The 22,945-nt window shown below is 35.3% G+C and overlaps 1 protein-coding gene across 6 annotated transcripts in view; it reads left to right on the forward strand.

Moving 5' to 3' along the window:
• HERC2 (HECT and RLD domain containing E3 ubiquitin protein ligase 2) overlaps nucleotides 1-22,945 on the forward strand; it is a 241,470-nt gene that overhangs the window by 24,197 nt on the left and 194,328 nt on the right. For 5 of the 6 annotated variants that reach the window (XM_025437755.3, XM_025437758.3, XM_025437759.3 and 2 more), the window contains one exon: nucleotides 15,246-15,383. The exons of the other annotated variant lie outside the window; for it this stretch is intronic. In XM_025437755.3, coding sequence (XP_025293540.1) covers nucleotides 15,246-15,383 — 138 coding nt within the window. The remainder of the gene's footprint in view (nucleotides 1-15,245; nucleotides 15,384-22,945) is intronic. 6 annotated transcript variants of the gene reach the window in all.

Below are 22,945 nucleotides of genomic sequence, written 5' to 3' on the forward strand. Positions count from 1 at the left end.
GTCCCCTCACTCTTGATACATTTCCTCATGTCTTAATGGCCCAAGGCCACGTTCTGCTCATCTGTGGTTGCCTATCACTGTGGTTTTGCCATTTTGAGAGCTGTCATATAAATGGAATTATACACTATATAACATTTTATTTAATTTTTACATTTTTTCAAATTTTATTTTTTAAAATTTAAATTCAACTAATTAACGTATAGTGTATTTTTAGTTTCATAGGAAGAGTGCAGTGATTCATCAGTCTTATATAAGATCCAGGGTTCACTACATCCCCTATCCTTCTTAATGTCCATCACCCAGTTACTCTATCTCCCCACCCCAACCCCCAAACCTTCCCCCGCTCCAGGAACCCTTAGTTTGTTTCCTATGACTAAGAGTCTCTTATAGTTTGTCTCCTCTGATTTTGTTGTCTTTTATTTTTCCTCTCTTCCCCTATGATCCTCTGTTTTATTTCTTAAATTCCACATATGAGTGAAATCATGTTATAATTGTCCTTCTCTGATTCACTTATTTTGCTTAGCATAATATTCTCTAGTTCCATCCATGCTGTTGCAAATGGCGAGGTTCATTTTTTGATGGCTGAGTAATATTCCATATATATGTAGATATATATATATACATATATATATGTAGATACATATATCCATATATGTGTATCACCTATATTCTTTATCCATTCATCTGTGGATGGACATCTGTGCTCTTTCCAGAGTTTTGCTATTGTGAACATTGCTCCTCTAAACATTGAGGTACAGGTGCCCCTTCGATCACTACATTTGTATCTTTGAGGTAAATACCTAGTAGTGCAATTGCTGGATTCATGGGTAGCTCTATTTTCAACTTTTTGAGGATCCTCCATATTATTTTCCAAAGAGGCTGCACCAGTTTGTATTCCCACCAACAGTGGGATACTAGCCCTTTATCTGATAAGACATTTGCAAATATCTTCTCCCATTCTGTAGGTAGTCTTTTGGTTTTGTTGACTGTTTCCTTTACTGTGTAAAAGCTTTTTATCCTGAAGTCACAATAGTTCATTTTGCTTTTGTTTCCCTTGCTTTTGGAGTCATTCTAGCAAGAAGTTGCTGTGGCCAAGGTCATAGAAGTTGCTGCCTATGTTCTCCCCTAGGATTTTGATGAATTTCTGTCTCACATTTAAGTCTTTCATCCATTTCGAGTTTATTTTTGAGTGTGGTGTAAGACAGTGGTCCAGTTTCATTCTCCTTCCTGTAGCTGACCAGTTTTCCCAACACTATTTGTTGAAGAGGCTTTTTTCATTGGATATTCTTTCCTGCTTTGTTGAAAATGAGTTGACCATAGAGTCCATTTCTGGGTTCTCTATGCTGTTACATTGATCTGTGTGTTTGTTTTTGTGCCAGTACCATACTGTCTTCATGATTACAGCTATGCAATAGAACTTGAAGTCCAGAATTGTGATGCCACGAGGTTTGATTTTCTTTTTTAACTTTCCTTTGGCTCTTCTGGTTCTATACAAATTTTAGGGTTATTTATTCCAGCTCTCTGAAAAATGTTGATGGTATTTTGATAGGAATTGCATTGAATGTATAGATTGCTCTGGGTGGCATAGATATTTTACCAGTATTTGTTCTTCCAATCCATGAGCATGGAATATTTTTTCCATTTCTTTGTGTCTTCCTCTATTTCTTTCTTGACTGTTCCATAGTTTTCAGAGTACAGATCCTCTACTTCATTGGTTAGACTTTTTCCTGGGTATCTTATGGTTTTTGGTGTAATTGCAAATGGGATCAATTCCTTAATTTCTCTTCTGTCTCAGTGTATAGAAATGCAACTGATTTCTGTGTATTGATTTTATATCCTGCGACTTTGCTGAATTCCTGTATCAGTTCTCACAATTTTTGGGTGGAATCTTTTGGATTTTCCACATAGAGTATCCTGTCATTTGTGAAGGATAAGAGTTTGGCTTCTTCTTTGCCAATTTGGATGCTTTTTATTTCTTTTTGTTGTATGGTTGTGGTGGCTAGGACTTTCGTATTATGCTGAATAATACTGGAGAGAGTGAACATCCCTGTCATGTTCCTGACCTTAGGGGAAAAGCTCTCCGTGTTTCCCTGTTGAGGATGATATTCAGTGTGGGCTTTTCATATATGATGTTGAGATATGTTCCCTCTATCCCTACACTGCAGAGAGTTTTTATCATGAAAGGATGCTGTATTTTTTCAAATGCTTTTACTGCATCTATTGAGAGGATCATATGGTTCTTTTCCCATCTTTTATCAATGTGGTGTATCACATCGATTGATTTGCAGTTGTTGAACCACTCTTACAGCCCAGGAAAAAATAATGTCACTGGATCGTGGTGAATAATCCTTTTAATACACTGTTGGATCCTGTTGGCTAGTATCTTGGTGAGAGTTTTTGTATTCATGTTCACCAAGGATACTGATTTTGTAATTCTCCTTTTTGTTGGGGTCTTTGTCTGGTTTTGTGATGGTAATGCTGGCCTTGTAGAAAGAGTCTGGAAGTTTCCTTCCATTTCTGTTTTCTGAAACAGCTTCAGAAGAATAGGTATTCTTTAAATGTTTAGTAGAATTCCTCTGGGAGGGCGTCTGGTCCTGGACTCTTGTTTGTCGGGAGGTTTTTGATTACTGCTTCAGTTTCTTTGCTGGTTATAGGTCTGTTCAGGTTTTCTAATTCGTCCTGTTACAGTTTTAGCAATTTATATGTTTCGAGGAATGCATCCATTTCTTTCAGATTGCCTACTTGTTGACATATAGTTGCTCATAATATGTTCCTCTAATTGTTTGTATGTCTTCAGTGTTGTTGTAATCTCTCCTCTTTCATTCATTATTACATATATATTGGGTCTTTTTCTCTTGCTATCTTTTTTTTTTTTTTTTTGGATAAGTCTGGTGAGAAGAAGTTTATTGATCTTACTAATTCTTTCAAAGACCAGCTCCTAGTTTTGTTGATCTGTTCTACTATTCTTTTGGTTTCTATTTCATTGATTTCTGCTTTAATCTTTATTAATTTTCTACTTTTGCTGGATTAGGCTTTATTTGCTTTGTTTTCCAGCTCCTTTAGGTTTAAGGTTAGTTTGTATATTTGATGCCTTTCTTGTTACTTGAGAAAGGCTTGTATGTACTTCCTCTTTGGACCTCCTTTGCTGCATTCCAAAGGTTTTGAACAGTTATGTTTTCATTTTCATTAGTTTCCATGAATTTTAAAAATTCTCCTTCAATTTCCTTTTATCTTTTAGTAGGATGCTCTTTGGCCTCCACGTATTGGAGTTCTTTCCAGATTTCCTCTTGTGATTGAGCTTTGAAGCATTGTAGTCTGAAAATATGCATGGTATAATTTCAGTCTTTACATACTGATTGAGACCTGATTTGTGACCCAGTGTGTGATCTATTCTGGAGAAAGTTCCATGTGCAATTGAGAATGTGTATTTTGCTTTAGGATAAAATGTTCTGAATATTCAAGCCCTTGTTTCCTTGTTGATCTTCTGCTTGTTTAATATAAGGATTACGTCCCCAGTTTCTTTTGTTGTCCATTAACCTGATAAATGATTTTCCACCTCCTCACTTTCAATCTGGAGGTGTCTTTGGGTCCAAAGTGAGCCTCTTATAGAGAGCATATTGATGGGTCTTATTTTTTTAATCCATTCTGATACCCTGTGTCTTTTGATTGGACATTCAGCCCATTTACATTCTGAGTAGTTATTGAAAGAGGAATTTAGTGCCATTGTATTACCTCTAAAGTCACTGTTTTTGTTGATTGTTTCTTTTTGGACCACGTTACTTTTGAACTCTCACTTCACTTAATGGATCTCCTTTGGTGCTTTAGTGATCACAAATTCCTTTAGTTTCTCTTTGTCCTGGAAGTTTTTTTATCCCTCTATTCTGAATGACAGCCTTGCTGTCAAAAATATGGCTGCATATTTTTCTCATGTAGCACTCTGAATATATCATGACTGTCCTTTCTGGCCTGCCACATTTCTGTGGATTAGTCTGCTGCCAGCCTTATGTATCTGTCCTTATTGGTTAAGGGCCTCTTGTCCTAGGCTGCTTTCAGGATTTTCTCTTTGTGTCTGAGATTGGCAAGCTTCGTTGTTACATGGTGAGGCATTGACCTATTTTTATTGATTTTGAGGGGGTTTTCTTTGCCTCCTGGACTTGAATCCATGTTTCCTTTATCAGATTAGGGAAGTTCTCTGCTATAATTTGCTCAGATATACTTTCTACCTCCTTTCTCTTTTCTCTTCTTCTGGCATCAAATTATTCTAATGTTGTTTCATTTTGTTATCAGTTATCTCGAATTCTCCACTCATGATCCAGTAGTTGCTTATCTCTTTTCTTCCAGCTTCTTTATGTTCCGTGATTTTGTTTTCTGTATCACTAATTTGTCTTCTGCCTCATTTGTCCTAGCAGTCAGAGGATTCTTTTTTTTTTTTAAATTTTATTTATTTATTCATGAGAGACAGAGAGAAAGAGGCAGAGACACAGGCAGAGGGAGAAGCAGGCTCCTTGCAGGGAGCCCGATGTGGGACTCGATCCCGGGTCTCCAGGATCATGCCCTGGGCCAAAGGCAGGTGCTAAACTACTGAGCCATCTAGTCTGCCCAGAGGATTTGCTTTTGATTGCATCTCATTAATAGACTTTTTGATTTCAACCTAATTAGATTTAAGTTCTTTTTTCTTCCTCCAGAAACAGGTTCTCTAATGTTTTTTATACTTTTTTCAAGCCCCAGCTAGTATCTTTATAACTGTTACTCTGAACTCTAGTTCTGTCAACTTAGTTATATCCATACTAATTAGGCCCTTGGCAGTCAGCGCTGCCTCTTGTTCTTTTTTTGTGGTGAGTTTTTCTGTCTTGTCATTCTGTCTAGAGAATAATACTTGAAGAAGAAAACAAAATACTAAAATAGCAACAATGACCCCAGAGAATTATATACTAAACAAATCATAAGAGACCAGAAATCGACAAGAAAAAAAAAAGAATATAATCAGCTGAACAAAACAGAGTAACACACTAGATCTTGAGTGTATTTTGGTCTGTTAGGAAACTAGATCCCAAAATTGTAAAGAAAAATGACTTCTATATACACAAAAATAAAATTAAATATAATGAAAGAATAGAACTGTAGCAGTGAAAATTAAAAAAAGACGTAAAAAAAATAATGTAATCAGGCAGGTGAACAGAACAGAGCAATATGCTGGATTCTGGGTGTATTTTGGTCCATTTCTTAGAAGAAATGACATCCCAAAATTGAGAGATAAGAAAAAAATATACACAAAAATAAATACAATGAAAGGATAGAATGTAACTGTAAAAATTAAAATTAAAGATTTAGACTTTATAAAATAAGAAATTAATTGAAAAGATAAATGAAAGTATTAAAATTGAAAGCCTAAAGAATCATTAGAACAAAACCACGAATTCTATGTACTATTTCCACCTAGCACTGGAGTTTTGCAGTTCTGTGTGATAGGTAAACCTGGTCTTAGCTGGTTGTTTTTGCTGATCCTCTCGGGGAGGGGCCTGTTGTGCTCATTATCAGGTGTCTTTTCTGGGATGGAATGGCACCCCTCTTGCAAGGAGGTAGGGCTGAGTATAGGCTGCTCCAGATCGTTCTTTGTGGCTTTTGTTCCTCAAAGGCTTTCTGCACTGCTTTAGAGGATGAAAATAAAAGTGGTGGCACCCCAATCTCCAGGAGCTGAAAGATCACAGCTCCCACTCTTTAGTGCAACCTCAGGGAAAAGCAATCACTTTTGTCTCCCCTAGTCCTCTTCCACACTTTGTGTTCACCCAGCCTGTGACCATGCATTTTTATCACAGGCTGTTTCCAGTCTCCAAACTGCAGACTCTTATGGCATGCACCCCATGCCACTCCTCCTGAGGGAAGGAGGAAGGTCTCAACTAGGTTCTGCCCCTTGCCGGGCCCCTGCTCAGAGAGTGTTTGCCCAACTGGCCCACAGGCCCACAGTTTGTGCTTTGTGGCAACACTGAGCTGAAAGCCAACTCCTGGGCTTCTGAAAGTTCTGATTTGTGCTCCACTCGTATATCACTTTTCAGTAGCTGGCTTACAGAGCCTCCCTTCCCCTGCAGTTCATTTTCTGATACCTCACATCAGATTCACTTCTCTGTACCTCCTGCCTTGCAGAAAGTGATTGCTTTTCTACGTGTAGAATTACACAATTCTTTTCTTAGATTTCTGGTTGAGTTCATAGATGTTCAGAATGATTTGATAGCTATCTAGCTGAATTCCAGGGACCAGACAAAACTAGGGTTCCCAACTCCTCTACCATCTTCCTCTGAATCCCCATTATATAACATTTTAAAATTGGCTTCATTTACTCACTTGTTATATCTTTAGGATTCATTTACATTGTTGTATGTATCAACAGTTCTTTTTTTTTTTAAGATTTTATTTATTCATGAGAGAGACAGAGAGAGAGAGAGAAAGAGAGAGAGAGAGGCAGAGATACAGGCAGAGAGAGAAGCAGGCTCCATGCAGGGAGCCGGATGCAGACTTGATCCTGGGACTCCAGGATCGCACCCTGGGCCGAAGGCAGGTGCTAAACTGCTGAGCCACCCAGGGATCCCCCGTATCAACAGTTCTTTTTATTACTGAGTAATATTACATGATTTGAATGTACCACATTGTAGTTAACCATGCACCTACTAAAGGACATTTTGGTTGTTACCTTTTTTTGATAATTATAATACTACATTGAACATTTCTGTACAAATTTTGCATGAGTATAGATAGTTTCCATTTCTCTAGGATAAATATTTAGTAGTGTGATTGTTGGGTTTTATGGTATGTATGTTTCATTTTATACAAAACTGCTGAATTGTTTCCAAAGTGGCTTTATCATTTTGCCTTCCCTCTAGAACTGTGTGTAGTGCCTGTTTTTCTGTATCCTTGTCAGCACTTGGTATTATCAGCACTTTGAATTTTGACTATTCTTACAATTATGTAGTATGAGCTCATCATGGTTTTAGTTTGCATTTCCTTAATGACACACGATGTGTATCTCTTCTTTGTTGAAGTTTCTGTTTACATCTTTTTATTAATTGGTTAATTAGGTTGCTTGTTTCTTTTTTTTCTTCTTCAGTGTGAGAATTTTTTATGGTTTGTATTCTCATTACAGATCTTTTCTCAGATACAAGATTTATAAATATTTTCTCTCAGTGTAGTACTTTGTTCTTTTATTTTATTTTAATTTTATTTTATTTTATTTTTTTACTTTGTTCTTTTATTCTCAATGTGTATTTTATAATTTTTCTTTTATGGATTGTGCTTTTGGTCTCATGTCTAAGAATTATTTTGCCTAGTGTTTAGTGCCTGGTAATAAAGATTTTCTCTTATGTTTTCTTCTAAGAGTTTTATAGTTTTTATAGTTTTTCATTTTATCATTAGATCTTTGGTCCATTTTGAGTTAATTTTTGTATAAAGTATAAGGTTTGGGTTGAAGGTATTTTTTATTTTTCATATGGATATCTAGTTTTTCTAATACTATCCTTTTTCCATTGAATTGCTTTTGTATTTTGTAAAAAATGAATTGGCTCATTTTGTACATAATTCTTCCTGTTTCATTGATATGTGTCTATCCCTTTATTAATGCCACACTGATTACTGTGACTTTGTAGTATTAAAATTGATTCCTCCACCTTTATTGTTACTTTTTGTAACTTTCATTTATTTTGCTCATATATAAATTTTACCATCAGCTTATTTAATATCTGCAAAAAGTATTTTTTTAAATAATAAATTTATTTTTTATTGGTGTTCAATTTGCCAGCATACAGAATAACACCCAGTGCTCATCCTATCAAGTGCTCCCCTCAGTGCCGGCCACCCAGTCACCCCCACCCCCCACCCACCTCCCCTTCCACCACCCCTAGTTCGTTTCCCAGAGTTAGGAGTCTCTCACGTTTGTCTCCCTTTCTGATATTTCCCACCCATTTCTTCTCCCTTCCCCTCTATTCCCTTTCACTATTATTTATATTCCCCTAATGAATGAAACCATATAATGTTTGTCCTTCTCCGATTGACTCACTTCACTCAGCATAATACCCTCCAGTTCCATTCACGTCGAAGCAAATCTTCTTTATCCATCTTCTTTATCCATTCATCTTTCGATGGACACCGAGGCTTCTTCCACAGTTTGGCTATTGTGGACATTGCTGCTAGAAACATCGGGGTGCAGGTGTCCCGGCGTTTCATTGCATCTGTATCTTTGGGGTAAATCCCCAGCAGTAATATCTGCAAAAAGTCTTGATGAGTTTTTGATTGGCATTGTGCTAAATCTATAGATCAGTTTGGGGAGAGTTAACATTATTACTATGTTTTGTTTTTCAGTTCATGAACATAGTATATCTCCGTTTACTTAGGTAGTGTTTTATTTTTCATCAGAATTTCACACTTTACAACATACATTTCCTAAGTGTGTTGTACTTTGTTAGTGTGTACCTAAGTATTTACCTCTTTTGGGGCTATTGTAAATGTTTAAAATCTTTTTTGATTTCCAACTGATATTTCCAACATAGTATATATCTTCTACATCGTATCTATTATGTAGAAAAGAATATGTAGATGCTACTGTGTGTTCTATTTTTATGTGTTGACTTTCTCTCCTTTGTTTTTGCTATACTCACTAGGCAGGTGTTTTTTTTTTTTTTTTTGTAGATTTCTTGGAATTTTGTTGAAGATAATCATGCAGTTTGTGAAGAGGAACAGTTTTTATCTTTTCTTCCAATTTTTCTTGCCTTACTGCATTGACTAGGACTTCTAGTACAGCATCAAATAGGGATGAAGAGAATGGGCATCCTTGCCTTATTCTTGATCTTAAGGGAAAAGCATTCTGTTTTTTACCATAAAGTGTGATAAACCGTAGGGTTTTGTAGAGACTCTTGATCAGGTTAAGGAAGTTTTCTTTTATTCCTAATTTGTTGAGAACTTTTGTCCTGAGTGGATGATGTATATAGTCAAAAGCTTTTTATAGATTGATAGTATCAAGTATCAAGTGATTCTTACTTCTGCGGGGGGTTTATTATACTGATTGATTTACAAGTATTGAACGAGCATTGTATTCTTGGGATAAACTCTTCATGTTTATGGTGTATTATTCTTCCTATATATTGTTGGATTCAATTTACTGATATTCTGTTGAGAATTTTGCGTCTATGTTCATGAGGTATATTCATATATATATATAGATATATATAGATACAGCTATAGAGCTGTATTTTTTGTAAGATTGACTTTAAGATTTTTTTATTTATTCATGAGAGACAGTGACAGAGAGAGAGAGAGAGAGAGAGAGAGAGAGAGAGGCAGAGAAACAGGCAGAGGGAGAAGCAGGCTCCATGCAGGGAGCCTGACGTGGGACTCGATCCTGGGTCTCCAGGCGGCACTGAACCTCTGAGCCACCTGGCCTGCCTGTATGATTGACTCTTGAACAACATGGGTTTGAACTATGCGTGTCTGCTTCTTTGCAAATAGTTTACAGTACAGTACTGTAAATGTATTTTTCTTATGTTTTCCTAACATTTTTTTTCTGTAGCTTATTTTATTGTAAGAATGTAAGATATAATACATGTAACATACAAAACGTGTATTAATTGGCTGTTTATGTTATCAGTAAGGCTTCTGGTCAAGAGTAGGCTATTATTAGTAGTTCAGTTTTGGAGAAATCCAAAGTTATGTGCAAATTTTCAACAGTCAGGGAGTTGGTATCCTAACTCCCTTGTTGTCCAAGGGTCAACTGTACTCTTGTTTGTCTAGTTTTGGTGTTAGAGTAATACTGGTTTTGTAAAAGGAGTTGGGAAATGTTTCTCCTGCCATTTTCTGGAAGAGATCATGTAGAATTGGTATAAATTTCTTTCGTAAATATTTAGTAGAATTCTCCATTGAAACTTCCCAGGTCTTGAGATTTCTATTTTGGAAAGTTTTAAATTCTGAGGTAAATTTCTTGAATAGTTATCATACAATTTAGCTTAACCAGTTCTTCCTGGATGACTTTTGGTAGTTTGTGATTTTGAGAAACTGTTCTGTATCTAAGTTGTTATTTATGTATTTAGGGTTGGTGTATTCTCTTATCCTTTTAATATCTGCCCAGGCTATAGAGATATACCTCCTTCATTCTGGATATTTGTTAATTACTACCTTTTTTCCCTCTAGTAATCTTGTATAAGGTTTATTAATTTTATTGATCTTTCAACAAATCAGTTCTTAGTTTCATTGATTTGTTTCTGTTTTTGTTTTCAGTTTTATTGGTTTCTGTTCTTCATTATTCCACTCTTTCGGCTTGCTTTTGGTTTATTTTGTGTGTGTTTATTTTGGTTTATTTCTCTTTCTAATTTCTTAAGGTAGAAGTTTAAATTGTTGACTTCAGACCTTTTTTTTTCTTTGCTAACATAAGCTTTTAATAATACAGATCTCCCTGAAAGTACTATTTTAATTGCACCCTACAAATTTTGATGTATTTTCATTTAATTTTTAAAAACTTCTCTTGAGGCTTCTCTGACCTGTGCATTACTTTGAAATGTGCTGTTTAATTTCCGAATCTTTTTGCATTGTCTACTTATCTTTCTGTTATTATTGTTTTCTGGTTTAATGCCACATGGACAGGACACATGCTTAGTTGAGTGATTTCAACTTTTGTTAAGATTTGTCTTATGACCCAAGATGTGGTGTGTCTTGGTGAATAGTCAGTGTGTACGTCACAGTTCTAGAGGCTACAATTCTGAAATCAAGGTGTCATTCTTTTTAGAATGCTATTTTGCTGTAGTTGGGTGGCTCAATGTGTAAAATGGTGATTGTATCCTTTTGGTTGATGATCATGATATTCAGTTCAGGCCTACTCTAATGCCTTCATCTTAATTTGATCATCTGAAAAGATCCTATTTGCCAATAAGGTCACACTCATAGATAGTAGACATTAGGACTTGAAAATCTTTTTGGGGGACAAAATTCAACCTGTAATAGGTCCCTTATTAAGCCAATTTGTAATTGCTAAATACTTAATTTCAATTACTTATTTATTGTGTCAGAGCATCCATGTCCACTATGGGATATTTCAGGGCAGTAGTTGCTATGACCAGGGAGAATTTAGGCAAGACGGTAGTTTTGATAGTTAAGGTAAGGCATTTGTTCTCTAGGTTATATGTAGTAATTTTCCTAAGGTTATAGGGGGTACTTTTTAAAATTTAGTGGGATCTTCAGGTGTAAATGTAATTTGAGCCCCAGGATTTACTTAAATCCACGAAGGTTTTCTGATTGGTGCATTTTAGCAGATACTGAAGCTGAGTCAGTACCTGTATCATAGAGGCACAAAAGCCCATCTGTCTTTTTGTTGTGTAAATTTTTTCAGTAAACTTTGAAGTTCCATTTGGGTCAAACTGTGAACCTTTATTTATTTCAATTTGATTTTTCCCCCCCTCTAAGAGCTTCCATATATATTGTCAGGGCTGTTGGCTTCCCCATGGCAGAGGGCTGCTTTATAAGACCCTGACTTACATTGGGCTTGAATTTACCCCTTTGTTGTGCCCACTGCAGCCCTGGGTGTTTTCCCTACAGTCGGGGTCTTTGTTGTGACAGAGGCATGGTAGTAGAGTGGCTGGCACGGTGAACTGGTGCAGGGCCCACAGCCCAGAGCTGAATGCTTTGAAACTATCCTCTGCTGCAGCCTTGCCTTTTCTTCCTATGCAGGCCTCCTTTTCTCTCTCTCTCTCCCTTCTCCTTTCCTCTCTCCCTCTCCAAATGTTGTCAGTATTTTGAATTTCTAACTTGTAGAGTCCGGGCTTTCATTTTCTGTCTCTGTCCAGTCACTTATAGTGGGGATCTTCTGACTGGTTATAAGGAAAGATTTGGGGTCCTGGTGACCTGCCTCTTCCTCTGTGGAATGCTAGTCATTCTCCCTGGGGTTGGGATCCACATCTAGTAAAGTCATTTTGTTTATGCCTGGTTAGGAGCAAACGCGGTGACATATGGAAGCGGAGGCCAAGTCTTCCATACAGACACTAGAGTTCGCTTGTCACATAGCAGGCTGAAGGTGGGCTTCTGAGCTTTCTCATGGCAGAATTAAAGTTTAGGGACTTTGACTGACCTTATATGCCTAATTACTTATAAAAGATTGAAATTGGAGAATCAGGTTTTCATTCCAGGATGCTTGTCTCATGCTTGTGCAAAAAAGCAAAAATTAGCAAATCCCTCTTGTTAATTAAAAAACTCAATAACAGGGGTGCTTGGGTGGCTCCCTTAATGTCTCCATTAAGTGTCTGCCTTCGGCTTAGGTCATGATCCTGGGATTTGGGATTGAGCCCTCCATCAGACTCCCTGCTCAGCGGTGAGCCTGCTTCCTTTGTCCCTCACCCCGCTCGTTTTCTCTCTCTCTCTCAAATAAAATCTAAGAAAACCACCTCAATAACAGTTATTTCATTATTCAGTTTTTCACAAAAAGAGTAATTTGTAAAAAACGTAAGTGCAAAGTTATTTAGCCTTTCCTCTGACTTGTCTTATTTTTTTTTTAAGTTTTATTCTGTGTGGCCTTAATTTGTTATATTAAGAGTGGCTGTGGTATCTAAAACCACTGTTGTTGTTTGGTCAGTTGCATTTACGTTTTGTTAGTAAAGTTTTATTTCCTGTGTCAGTGGTCCTTTATCATGGCCGAATATTAGAAATACCTGGGAATTAAAAATGCTAGTGCCTAGGTCCTGCCCCAGACCAACTGAATCAGAATCTTAGGCAGTAGAACTCAGTTTTGGTATTTGAGGGGTGTGTGTGTGTGTGTGTGTATGTATGTGTGTATGTGTATCCCTCACCCTGTGCTTCTGATGTACACTGAAGGCTGAGAACCTGATTGCAGAACCTGATTCCAAGCCTTTTTCTATGACTTCAGCAAATCAGTAGAGCTTAATTTAGAGGTGCTGTGTAATTTTTATATTTGTAATATATAAAAATTTAAGTATTACAAAAAATAATCTGTATTTAATGCACAGTTGGATATTTCTGTAAATAAGAGAGGTACTGTTAGTCATCGCTGTGGCAGGAAGATGAAAGAATGGGACACATGAAGTGTGCCAGTGGCTAAGGCCCTTTCTTTAGCTTCAGGAGCTGAGGGTTGAGTTAATTATGCTTCACAGTTCCTGGCACACCATTTCAAATCCATCTTTTAAATGTTTTCCTTTCTAATATGTTTGTGTATCATTAGGAAACATGCTAATGTTAATGATGCATTTTTAGTTTGTGTAAATGGAATGTGTGATTCCTTAGCATGAGTTTCTTCCCTTTGCCATTTAGTACTGTATTTTTAAGTGGTATTCATAGTGCATTGGACTGCTGTGGGTTTCAATCCTTTGAATCCCCCTAATTGTGGGCCTTTATGGGAGTTCTGTGAGCATAGCCAGGGATTAGAGGACCTTTCATGTAACTTGGAGGCACTTGTTGGCTGTTTAGTCTGGCTGTGTGAGGTCCACCCCTTTGGCCAGCCTATGCCTAAAGGTTTATGTGCCCAGCTCCACATAGCCGCTGACATTTGACATTATTTAACGATCAAACAGATCATCGAAGGCAGGCTTACTTCCTGGCATGCGTTGTTCTAGGCACTTGGGATTTATCAGTGAACGAAACCAGATGAAACGGGAAAAAAATCCTGTCTTGGAGCTTATATTTTAGCTTTCTAACAATTGCCGATTTGGTGAATGTAAAGTAATATTTCATTGTTTTAATTTATATTTTTCTAAATAGAATTGGAGTATCTCTTCATATCATTAGTCAATTGGGATTCCTTCTGTTTGATATCTGATACTTCTCTTATAGAATGCAGCAGTTTTTTTGATATTTGTCACTTGTTGGTTTTAGTTATTTTTAGATACTTCTTACTGTTTGTAATTTGATAGAATCTCTTCCACAGATTAAATGTATATGTCTAATTATTTCATTAAGAAAATAATGAGTGCCTTTGAGGATAGGACACATTTATACTTCAAGGTTTAGGTTCTGTCTTTATTTGCATTATAAGGAGTTTCATGACATTTGTTCTTGACTGAAACTCTATTTTTTAATCTTATTTTATTACTTTTTAAAAAAGATTTTATTTATTTATTCATGAGAGACACAGAGTGAAAGAGACAGACAGAGACATAGGCAGAGGGAAAAGCAGGCTCCCCACAGGGAGCTTGATCCTGGATCCTGGGGTCATGCCCTGAGCTGAAGGCCGATGATCAACCGCTGAGCCACCTAGGCATCCCTATTATTTTACTTTTTAAAAGATTTTAAAATAAATGTATTTGAGAGACAGAGTGCAGAGCAAGAGAGAGAGAGAGAGAGACAGCGTGCGCGCGCAAGTACAAGCTGGGGAGGGGGGTTGGTAGGGGTAGAAGCAGACTCCCCACTGAGCAGGGAGACTGATGTAGCTGCATCCCAGGACCCTGGGATCATGCCCTGAGCCCAGGTGCCTCTTGACTGAAACTTTAAATTGTTGGTGGCCTAAAGTCACAGTTTCCAACTTTTTTGTGTGTCCCAAAGCTCCTGAATTATACTTTGTCAATGATTGTGGTCCTGTATAGCAGTGGTTCTCAGTTGATGGAATATGGCAATATATAGAGTTAAAAATGGTTTTTGAATCATGCTCCCATTTCACATCTTCTATTCTTTTGGACACAGCAGTTGGGGATCACTGAATAAAAGTAGTTCACATGAAATTCAATTAGGTAACATCAAGGACTAAGTTTATTAGTTGTGAAATGTGGTAGGAAATTGATGGAATATTTTAGAAGACCTGCTTCAAGGAAGAATTTGAATGATATGTAAATTTCTTTTTTTTTTTTTAAGGTTGTATTTATTTATTCATGAGAGACAAAGAGAGAGAGAGAGAGGCAGAGACACAGGCAGAGGGAGAAGCAGGATCCATGCAGGGAGCCTGATGTGGGACTCGATCGTGGGACTCCGGGATCACGTCTTGGGCCAAAGGCAGGCGCTAAACTGCTGAGCCTCCTAGGGATCTCTGTGAATTTCTTTATTAAAGGGTTGCTAGATCATTTATTATTACTTCATAAAACACAGTGTACTTTTTGTGGTAGTGATTCATATTATTTTCTTGTAATCATCAAACATTCAACTAATGATGTAACTTAACCTTTCCATTTCTGGGAGGGACATTTACAAAGAGACTGACAAGTGGATGCTACAATTTGAAAAGGAATTTATAGATTTTTTTTTTTAATTTATAGATTTTTAAAAAAAAATTTATTTTCCAGATGATGGTGTTGATACTCAAAGTGGAACAAAGAAAGAAGATCTGAATGACAAAGAGAAAAAAGATGAAGAAGAAACTCCTGCACCTGCATGTAGGGCCAAATCAATCCTAGAGAGCTGGGTGTGGGGCAAGCAACCAGGTATTATGAACTGAGATTCTGGTACTTTGGAAAGCTTGATCTGGCACCTCTTTTCTAGATACCATAGATGGATTTTGTTGTTGTTGTTACTGAATCTTAAAAGTTTAACTTAAATTTTTTCATATCATGGTAAACTCTATATACATACAATTTTTAAATATACAGTCAGGGACATTAAACATGTTCACATTGTTTTGTAATCATCACCACCATCCATTTCCAGAACCTTTCATCTTCCCAAACTGAAACTCTGTACTTATTACATGGTAACTTCTTTTTCTTCCCTTCTCTTAGCACCTGGAAACCACAATTTTCTGTCTTTAGGATTTTGACTAGTCTAGTTACCTTGAGTAAGTGGAATCATAGAGAGTATTTGTCTTTTTTGGTCTGGCTTATTTCATTATTTAGCATAATGTCTTCAAGGCTTATCCATGTTGTAGTATGTGTCAGAATTTCCTTCCTTTTAAAGGCTGAGTAGTATTCCATTATATGTATATATAACATTTTGTTTATCCATTCATCCATGGATGGGTATTTAAGTTGCTTCCACCTTTTAGCTATTTTGAATAATACTGCTATGAGTTTATATAAAAGTTCTTCTTTCAATTATTTGTGTATATACTTAGGAGTGGAATTGCTGGATCTATGGTAATTCTATGTTTAATTTTTTAAGGACCTGGCAAACTTTTCCATAGTAGCTACACTATTTTATATTCCTAACAGCAATGTATGAGTGATCCTGTTTCTCTGTGTCCTCATCATCATTTAGTGTTCTCACTTTTAAAACATTTTTCGCTGTTAGGTGTGGAGATACCTCATTGTGGTTCTAATTTGCAATCCCCTGTGGTTGTTTACCATCTGTGTATCTTTTTTAGTGGACTACCTGTTCATGTCTTTTGCCTGTTTTCTAGTTAGGTTTTTTTTCTTTACTGTTGTGTTTTTGGAGTTCTGTACTTACTCCAGATATTAGTCCTTTATCTTATATATGGTTTGCAAATAATTTGTCTCACTTCATAGCTTATCTTTTCATCCTCTCAACAGTGTCTTTAGCACAACAAAGGTTTAAAATTTTAATAAATTTCAATGGATTTTGCTTCCTCCTCTTCCTTCTCCTTTATCTTACTCGGCTTCCTCTTCCTCCTCTTCCTCTTTGCCTATCCCTAGAACCTGAAGATTTTTCCCTATTTTTTTTCTAAAAGTTTTGTAGTTTTATGTTTTACATATATGTTCTGTTCTATTTGAGTTAAATTTTGTGTGCAATATGGGTTTTAGGTCAAGTTTTTTTTTTTTGTCTGTTTATAATAACTTATTGCTCCAGTATCATTTTTTGAAAAGGCTAACTTACTATCGTTCAATTGCTTCTGCACCTTTGTCAAGAATTAATTGGGTATACTTGTGTGGTCTATTTCTCATTTTTCTATTCTGTTTTACTAATCCACGTGTGTATCTGTCTGCCTACACCACACTCTCGTGTAGCTAAGAGTAAGTCTTAAAATCAGACTGGTTTTTCCCACTTTCTTCTTTTTTTTTTTCACATTATTCTAGCTATTCTAGTTCCTTTGCCTTTCCATAATACATTATTTCTATATAGTTTTCTTGTATTCTGCAACCTGGCTGAATTGACTAGGAAGTTTTTTTTTTGGATTTTCTACATAGACAATCTGTTTTATTTCTCCCTTTTCAGTCTGTGTGCCTTTCATTACATTATCTTTCCTTATTGTTCTGGTTAGAACTTATTTACTGTGTTTCCTAAGAGTGGTAAGAACAACTTTACTTTATTCCTGATCTTAGGGGGAAAACTTTCAGTCTTTTCATTATAATATTAGCATAGGTTTTTGTAGATGCTTTTTATAAAGGTGAGGAAATTCCTGTCTATTCCAGTTTCCTGAGAGTTTTTATCAGAAATGAGGTGTTGAACTTTGTCAAGTGTTTTTTCTACATTACTTGATTTGTAATGTGATTTTTTTTTCCATTTCATTTGTTAATGTGAAGGATCTGATGTTTGACTGCTAAACCAGCTTTGCATTCCTGGAATAAATACCAGTTGTTGGTGATGTATAATTCTTTTATATATTGCCTAATGCTACTTACTAATATTTTGATAAGGATTTTTGTGCCTATATTCATGAGAACAGTATTCTGTAATTTTTTTTTGTACTGTCTCTCTTTGGTTTTGATACCATGCTAATACTAGTTTCTTAAAATGAATTGAGAGTATTTCCTTTTCTATTTTCCAGAAAAGACTATTTAGATTCTGTGTTAATTCTATTTTAATATTTGCTAACATTCTCCAGGGAAGCAATCTGGACCTTGTGATTTCCTTTCTGAGATTTTTAAAATGATCAATTCAGTTGTCTTAATAGTTGTAGGTCAACTTAAATGATCTGTTTTATATTTGCTGAGTTGAAGTAGTTCGTATTTTTTGGGGAATCAGTTTATTTTGTCTAGGTTGTCTAATTTATACATGTAGAGTTCTACCTCTGTAATTATATGTAGTTCCTGTTTCTTTCTTGATAGTGGTAATTTATGTCCTTTTTTGGGGTGTGTTTTGTCAGTTCTGTTTAGAGGTGTCAATTCTATTGATTTTTTGAAAGAACCAGTTCTTTATTTCATTGGTTTTTCTCTATTTTTTTTCCATTTTCATTCTCATTGTTTCTACTTTTAATTATTTTCATCTTTCTGCTTACTTTTTGTTTTATTTTGCTAGATTTTTCCTATGACCCATTTAGTACTATACATTTCTCTCACTTTATTTGCATTTTAATTCAGGTCAGTATATTTTTGCTTCCCTGTCTCTTTGACCCATGGATTATTTCAGGGTGTGTTTAGTTCCTAAGAGTTTGGTGATTTTTCCCAGTATTTTTCTGTTACTGATTTCTACTTTGTTTCCATTGTTTTGGATAGCATATTCTGTATGATTTCACTTCTTTTAAATTTGTTGAGGGAATATTTATGCCAGGATATGATCTGTTTTGATACTTGTTGTGAATGATTGTGTATTCTCCTGTTGGCTGGAGTGTTCTAAATGTTTATTAGATGCTGTTGGTTATGGTATTGTTGCATTCTTTTATATCTTTACTGATTTTCTTTCTCCCTTCTTTCTCCTCTCAGTTGTTGAGAGAAATGTTGAGGTCTCCAACTCAGACTATATAAATGTTTTTTTCCTCTTTTCAGGATTTTTTTTTGTGTGTGTCACATATTTTGCAGTTTGGTGCATGCACATTTAGAATTGTTAGGCTTTATTGGGTTGGCCATTTTCTTATTTTTTGTTGCTCTTTATTCCTAGTAATTATCTTTGCTCTGACATTTATTTGATATAAATATACCCATTTTTGCTCTCCTTTGTTTACTGTTTGCATACTTTTTGTTTTTTTTCTCTTCATTTACTTAAAAAAAATATTTTTTAAAAGTAGGCTCCAAACCCAGCATGGAGCCCAACGTAAGGTTTGAACTCCTAACCCTGAGATCAAGACTTGAGCTGAGATCAAGAGTCAGATTCTTAACTGACCGAGCCACCCAGGCACCCCCATATCCATTTACTTTTAATTTGCCTATTTGAAATCATTTTCTTATAGATGGCAGAATTGGGTCATGTTGTTTTTTGGTTCACTCTACCAACGTGTCTTTTAACTGGTGTATTTAGACTGTTTGCATTGAATTTCATGTAATTATTGATAAATTAGAGCTTGAGACTGCTGTATTATGATTTCTGTTTGCTGTTTTTTTCATTTTTGTTTTGTTTATGCTGCCTCCCTGTGGTTTACTTGAGCATTTTTAGAATTCCATTTTGATTTATCTATAGAGTTTTTGAGTTTATTTTTTGGAGTAGCCTTTTTAGTGGTTTGTCTAATTAATACATTATATATACATAACTAAGCAGTTTCCGGTTGTGTCATTTAACTAGCTTGATTGACATACAGAAACCTTACTTCCCTTTATGTCTCTTTATCCTTTTCTGTTCATATGATTGCCACAAATATTTCTATTGGTATTTATAACCACATTTAGCAATTTTATAATTTTTGGTTGAAGCTTCAGACATGATTTAGAAAAGTCAAGAGATGAAGAATAGCCTATTGTATTTACCCATGTGTTATTTACAGTGTTCTTCCTTCCCGAGTGCCAAGGTTTTCCTTTTATTATTTCCATTCTGTTTAGAGAACTTTCTTTAGCCATTCTTTTAGTGTAGGTTTGCTGATGACAGATTTTCTTTTCCTTCATTTGAGAATGTTTGATTTTTCCTTTCATTCCTGAAGGACATTTTTGCTAGATTTAGGGTTCTGGATAGACGATTCTTTTTTTCATCATTTCAGAATATTTTGTTGCTTTAGCTGTTGTCCATGTCTTCTTATAAAAAATTTGTTATTACATGAACTGTTATTCTACCACAAAGTGTTTTTTTTTTTTTTTTCTGCTTTTAAGATTTTTTTTTTTGTCTTTAGTTTAATTATAATGAATCTTCATGTGGATTTCTTTGGGTTCATCCTGTTTGGAATTTGCTCACCTTCTTGAATTTGTAGATTTATGTCTTGCTAAATTTGGGAAGTTTTCAGTCTTCCTTCTTAGAATACTTTTCAACCCCACCCCATTCTTTAATGACCAGAGTTCAATGAGAAGAATGTTAGATCACAGTTGCCTGTGACTGCTCATTTTTCCTTTTTATAAAATGAGATATAATATATAACATTGTTAGTTTCAGGTGTGCATTGTAAAGATTTGTTATGATCATCACAGTAGTTCATTACACTCTGTCATCATATATAGTTAAAAAATTTCTTTTTCTGTGATGAGAACTTTTAAGATCCACTCTCCTAGTAACTTTCAAATATGCAGTGCAGTATTATTACCTATAGTCACTGTGTTGAACATTACACTCCTATGACCTATGTTATAACTAAAAATTTGTACCATTTGATCCCCTTACCATTTCGCCTTCTCCTTCAACCACCCCATCCCCTTGCCTCAGGCAACCAGCCTGTTCTCTGTATCCTTAAGCTTGGTTTTGTTTTTTAGATTCCACATACAGGTGAGAGCAGATAGTATTTATCTTTTTGTTTTTGCATTTGAAAAATTTAAATTCAATTAACATATAATGTATTATTGGTTTCAGAGGTATAGGTCAGTGATTCATCAGTCTTATATAATACCCAGGGCTCATTACATCACATGCCCTCCTTAATGTCCATCACGAAGTTACCCCATCCCCAGACGACCTTTTTTTTTTTTTTTTTAAAGATTTTATTTATTTATTTATTTATTTGAGAGAGAGAATGAGCCCAAGCAAGGATAGGGGCAGAGGAACAAGCAGACTGGGGGCTTGATCCCAGAACCCTGAGATCATGACCTGAACTGAAGTCAGACACGCTTAACGCAGACACTTAACTGACTGAGCCACCCAGGTGCCCCTTATGGTATTTATCTTTTTATGTCTGACTTATTTCACTTAGCATAATGCCCTCAGAGTCCATCTATATTGTTACAGATGGAAGGATTTGCTTCTTTTCTATGTCTGAATATTACATTGTATGTGTATATATATATATACTATATTTTCTTTACCCATCTGTCCACAAATGGACATTTAGGTGGTTTCTATTACTTGGCTATTGTAAGTAGCAAATGCTACTTATATTGCTGAAATTTTAATGCTGGAAATGGGGGTGCATATATCTTTTCAAATTAGTGTTTTTGTTTTCTTCAGATAAATATCCAGAAGTAGAATTACTGAATCATATAATAATTCTATTTTTAATTTTTTGAGAAACTTCCTGTTTTCCATAGTGGCTGCACCAGTTTTTACATTCACAACAACAGTACACAAGTGTTCCTTTTTCCTACATCTTAACCAGCACTTGTTATTTCTTGTCTTTTTGATACTAGCCATTCTAAAGAGGTGAAGTTATATTGAATTATTGTTTCAATTTGTGTTTATTTGATTGTTGTTGTTGAGTACCTTTTCATGTACCTGTTGTCCCTTTGTATGTCTTCTTTGGAAAACTATATATTTAAATCCTCTTCTCATTTTTAATTGGATTGTTTGTTTTTTTGCTATTGAGTTATAGAGTTGCTTTTTAAAAATATGTTTTGGATATTAACCCCTTATCCATTATCAGATATATTCATTTGCAAATACTTTTTCATTTAGTAGGTTGCCTTTTCGTTTTGTTGATGGTTTCCTTTGCTACACAGAAGCTTGTTAGTTTGTTGAGTCCCACTTTGTTTATTTTTGCTTTTCGTGTCAGATTGAAAAAAATCATTGCCAAGATCTGTGTCAGGAGGCATACCACTAATGTCGAATTCTAGGATTTTTATGGTTTCAGGTCTTATGTTCAAATTTTTGTCCATTTGAGTTAATTTTTGTGTGTGGTGTAAGATAGTGGTCCAGTTTCATTCTTTTGCATGTGCCTGTCCAATTTCCCCAGTACCATTTTTTTTTTCCCAGTACCATTTATTTACTTAAGAGACTGTCCTTTCCCCACTATATATTATTGGCTCTTTTGTTGTAAATTAATTGACCTTATGTGTGTAGGTTTATTTCTGGGCTCTCCATTCTGTTCCATTGATCTCTGTGTGTTTCTATGCTAATGCCATACTGTTTTGATTACCATAACACAGTAACATAGTTTGAAATTAGGGAGTGTGATGCCTATAGCTTTGTTCTCTTTTCTGAAGATTGCTTTGGCTATTTCTCCTTTTGTGGTTCTGTATAAATATCAGGATCATTCTGTTTCTGTGAAAAATGCCACAGAAGTTTTGATAGAGATTTTGCATCTGTAGATTGCTTAGAGTAGTGTGGATATTTTAACAATATTGATTCTTCTAGCCCATGAGCACAGATTATCTTTCTGTGTATTTACATCATCTTCAATTTATTTCATCAGTGTCTTCGGCTTTTACAGGTTTTTAACCTCCTTTGTTAAATTTATTCTTAGGTATTTTATTCTTTTTGATGCAGTTATAAATGGGATTTTCTTGATTTCTCTGATAGTTCATTATTGGTTTATAGGCGTGCATCAGATTTTTGTGTATTGACTTTTTTATTCTACTTTTTAAAAATTTTTATTTTTAAATTTAAAATTAGTTAACATAAAATTAATATGTAGTATTAGTTTCAGAGGTAGAGTTTAGTGATTAATCAGTTGCATATAACACTCAGTGCTCATCATATCAAGTGCCCCCTTTAACGTGTATTCTGCTACTTTACGGAATTTGTTTATTAGTTCTAACAATTTTTTTTGGTGGCCTATAGGGTCTTCTAAATATAATATCATGTCATCTGCAAGTAGTGACAGTTTTATTTGTTCCTTGCAATATAGATGCTTTTATTTTTTTTTTCTTGTCTAAATGCTCTAGTTAGAATTTCTAACACTATGTTGAATAAAAGTGGTGAGAGGACATCCTTGTCTTGTTCCTAATTTTGTAAGAAAAGCTTCTAGCTTTCCAGTGTTAAGTCAGTGTTAGCTGTGAGCTTGTCATATATGGCCTTTCTTATCTTGAAGTACATTTTATCTGTACCTACTTTGTTGAGAGCTTTTATCTAAAATAGATGTTGAATTTTGTCA

This window comes from Canis lupus, chromosome 3, assembly GCF_003254725.2.
Source record: "Canis lupus dingo isolate Sandy chromosome 3, ASM325472v2, whole genome shotgun sequence".
NCBI classification, from domain to species: domain Eukaryota; kingdom Metazoa; phylum Chordata; class Mammalia; order Carnivora; family Canidae; genus Canis; species Canis lupus.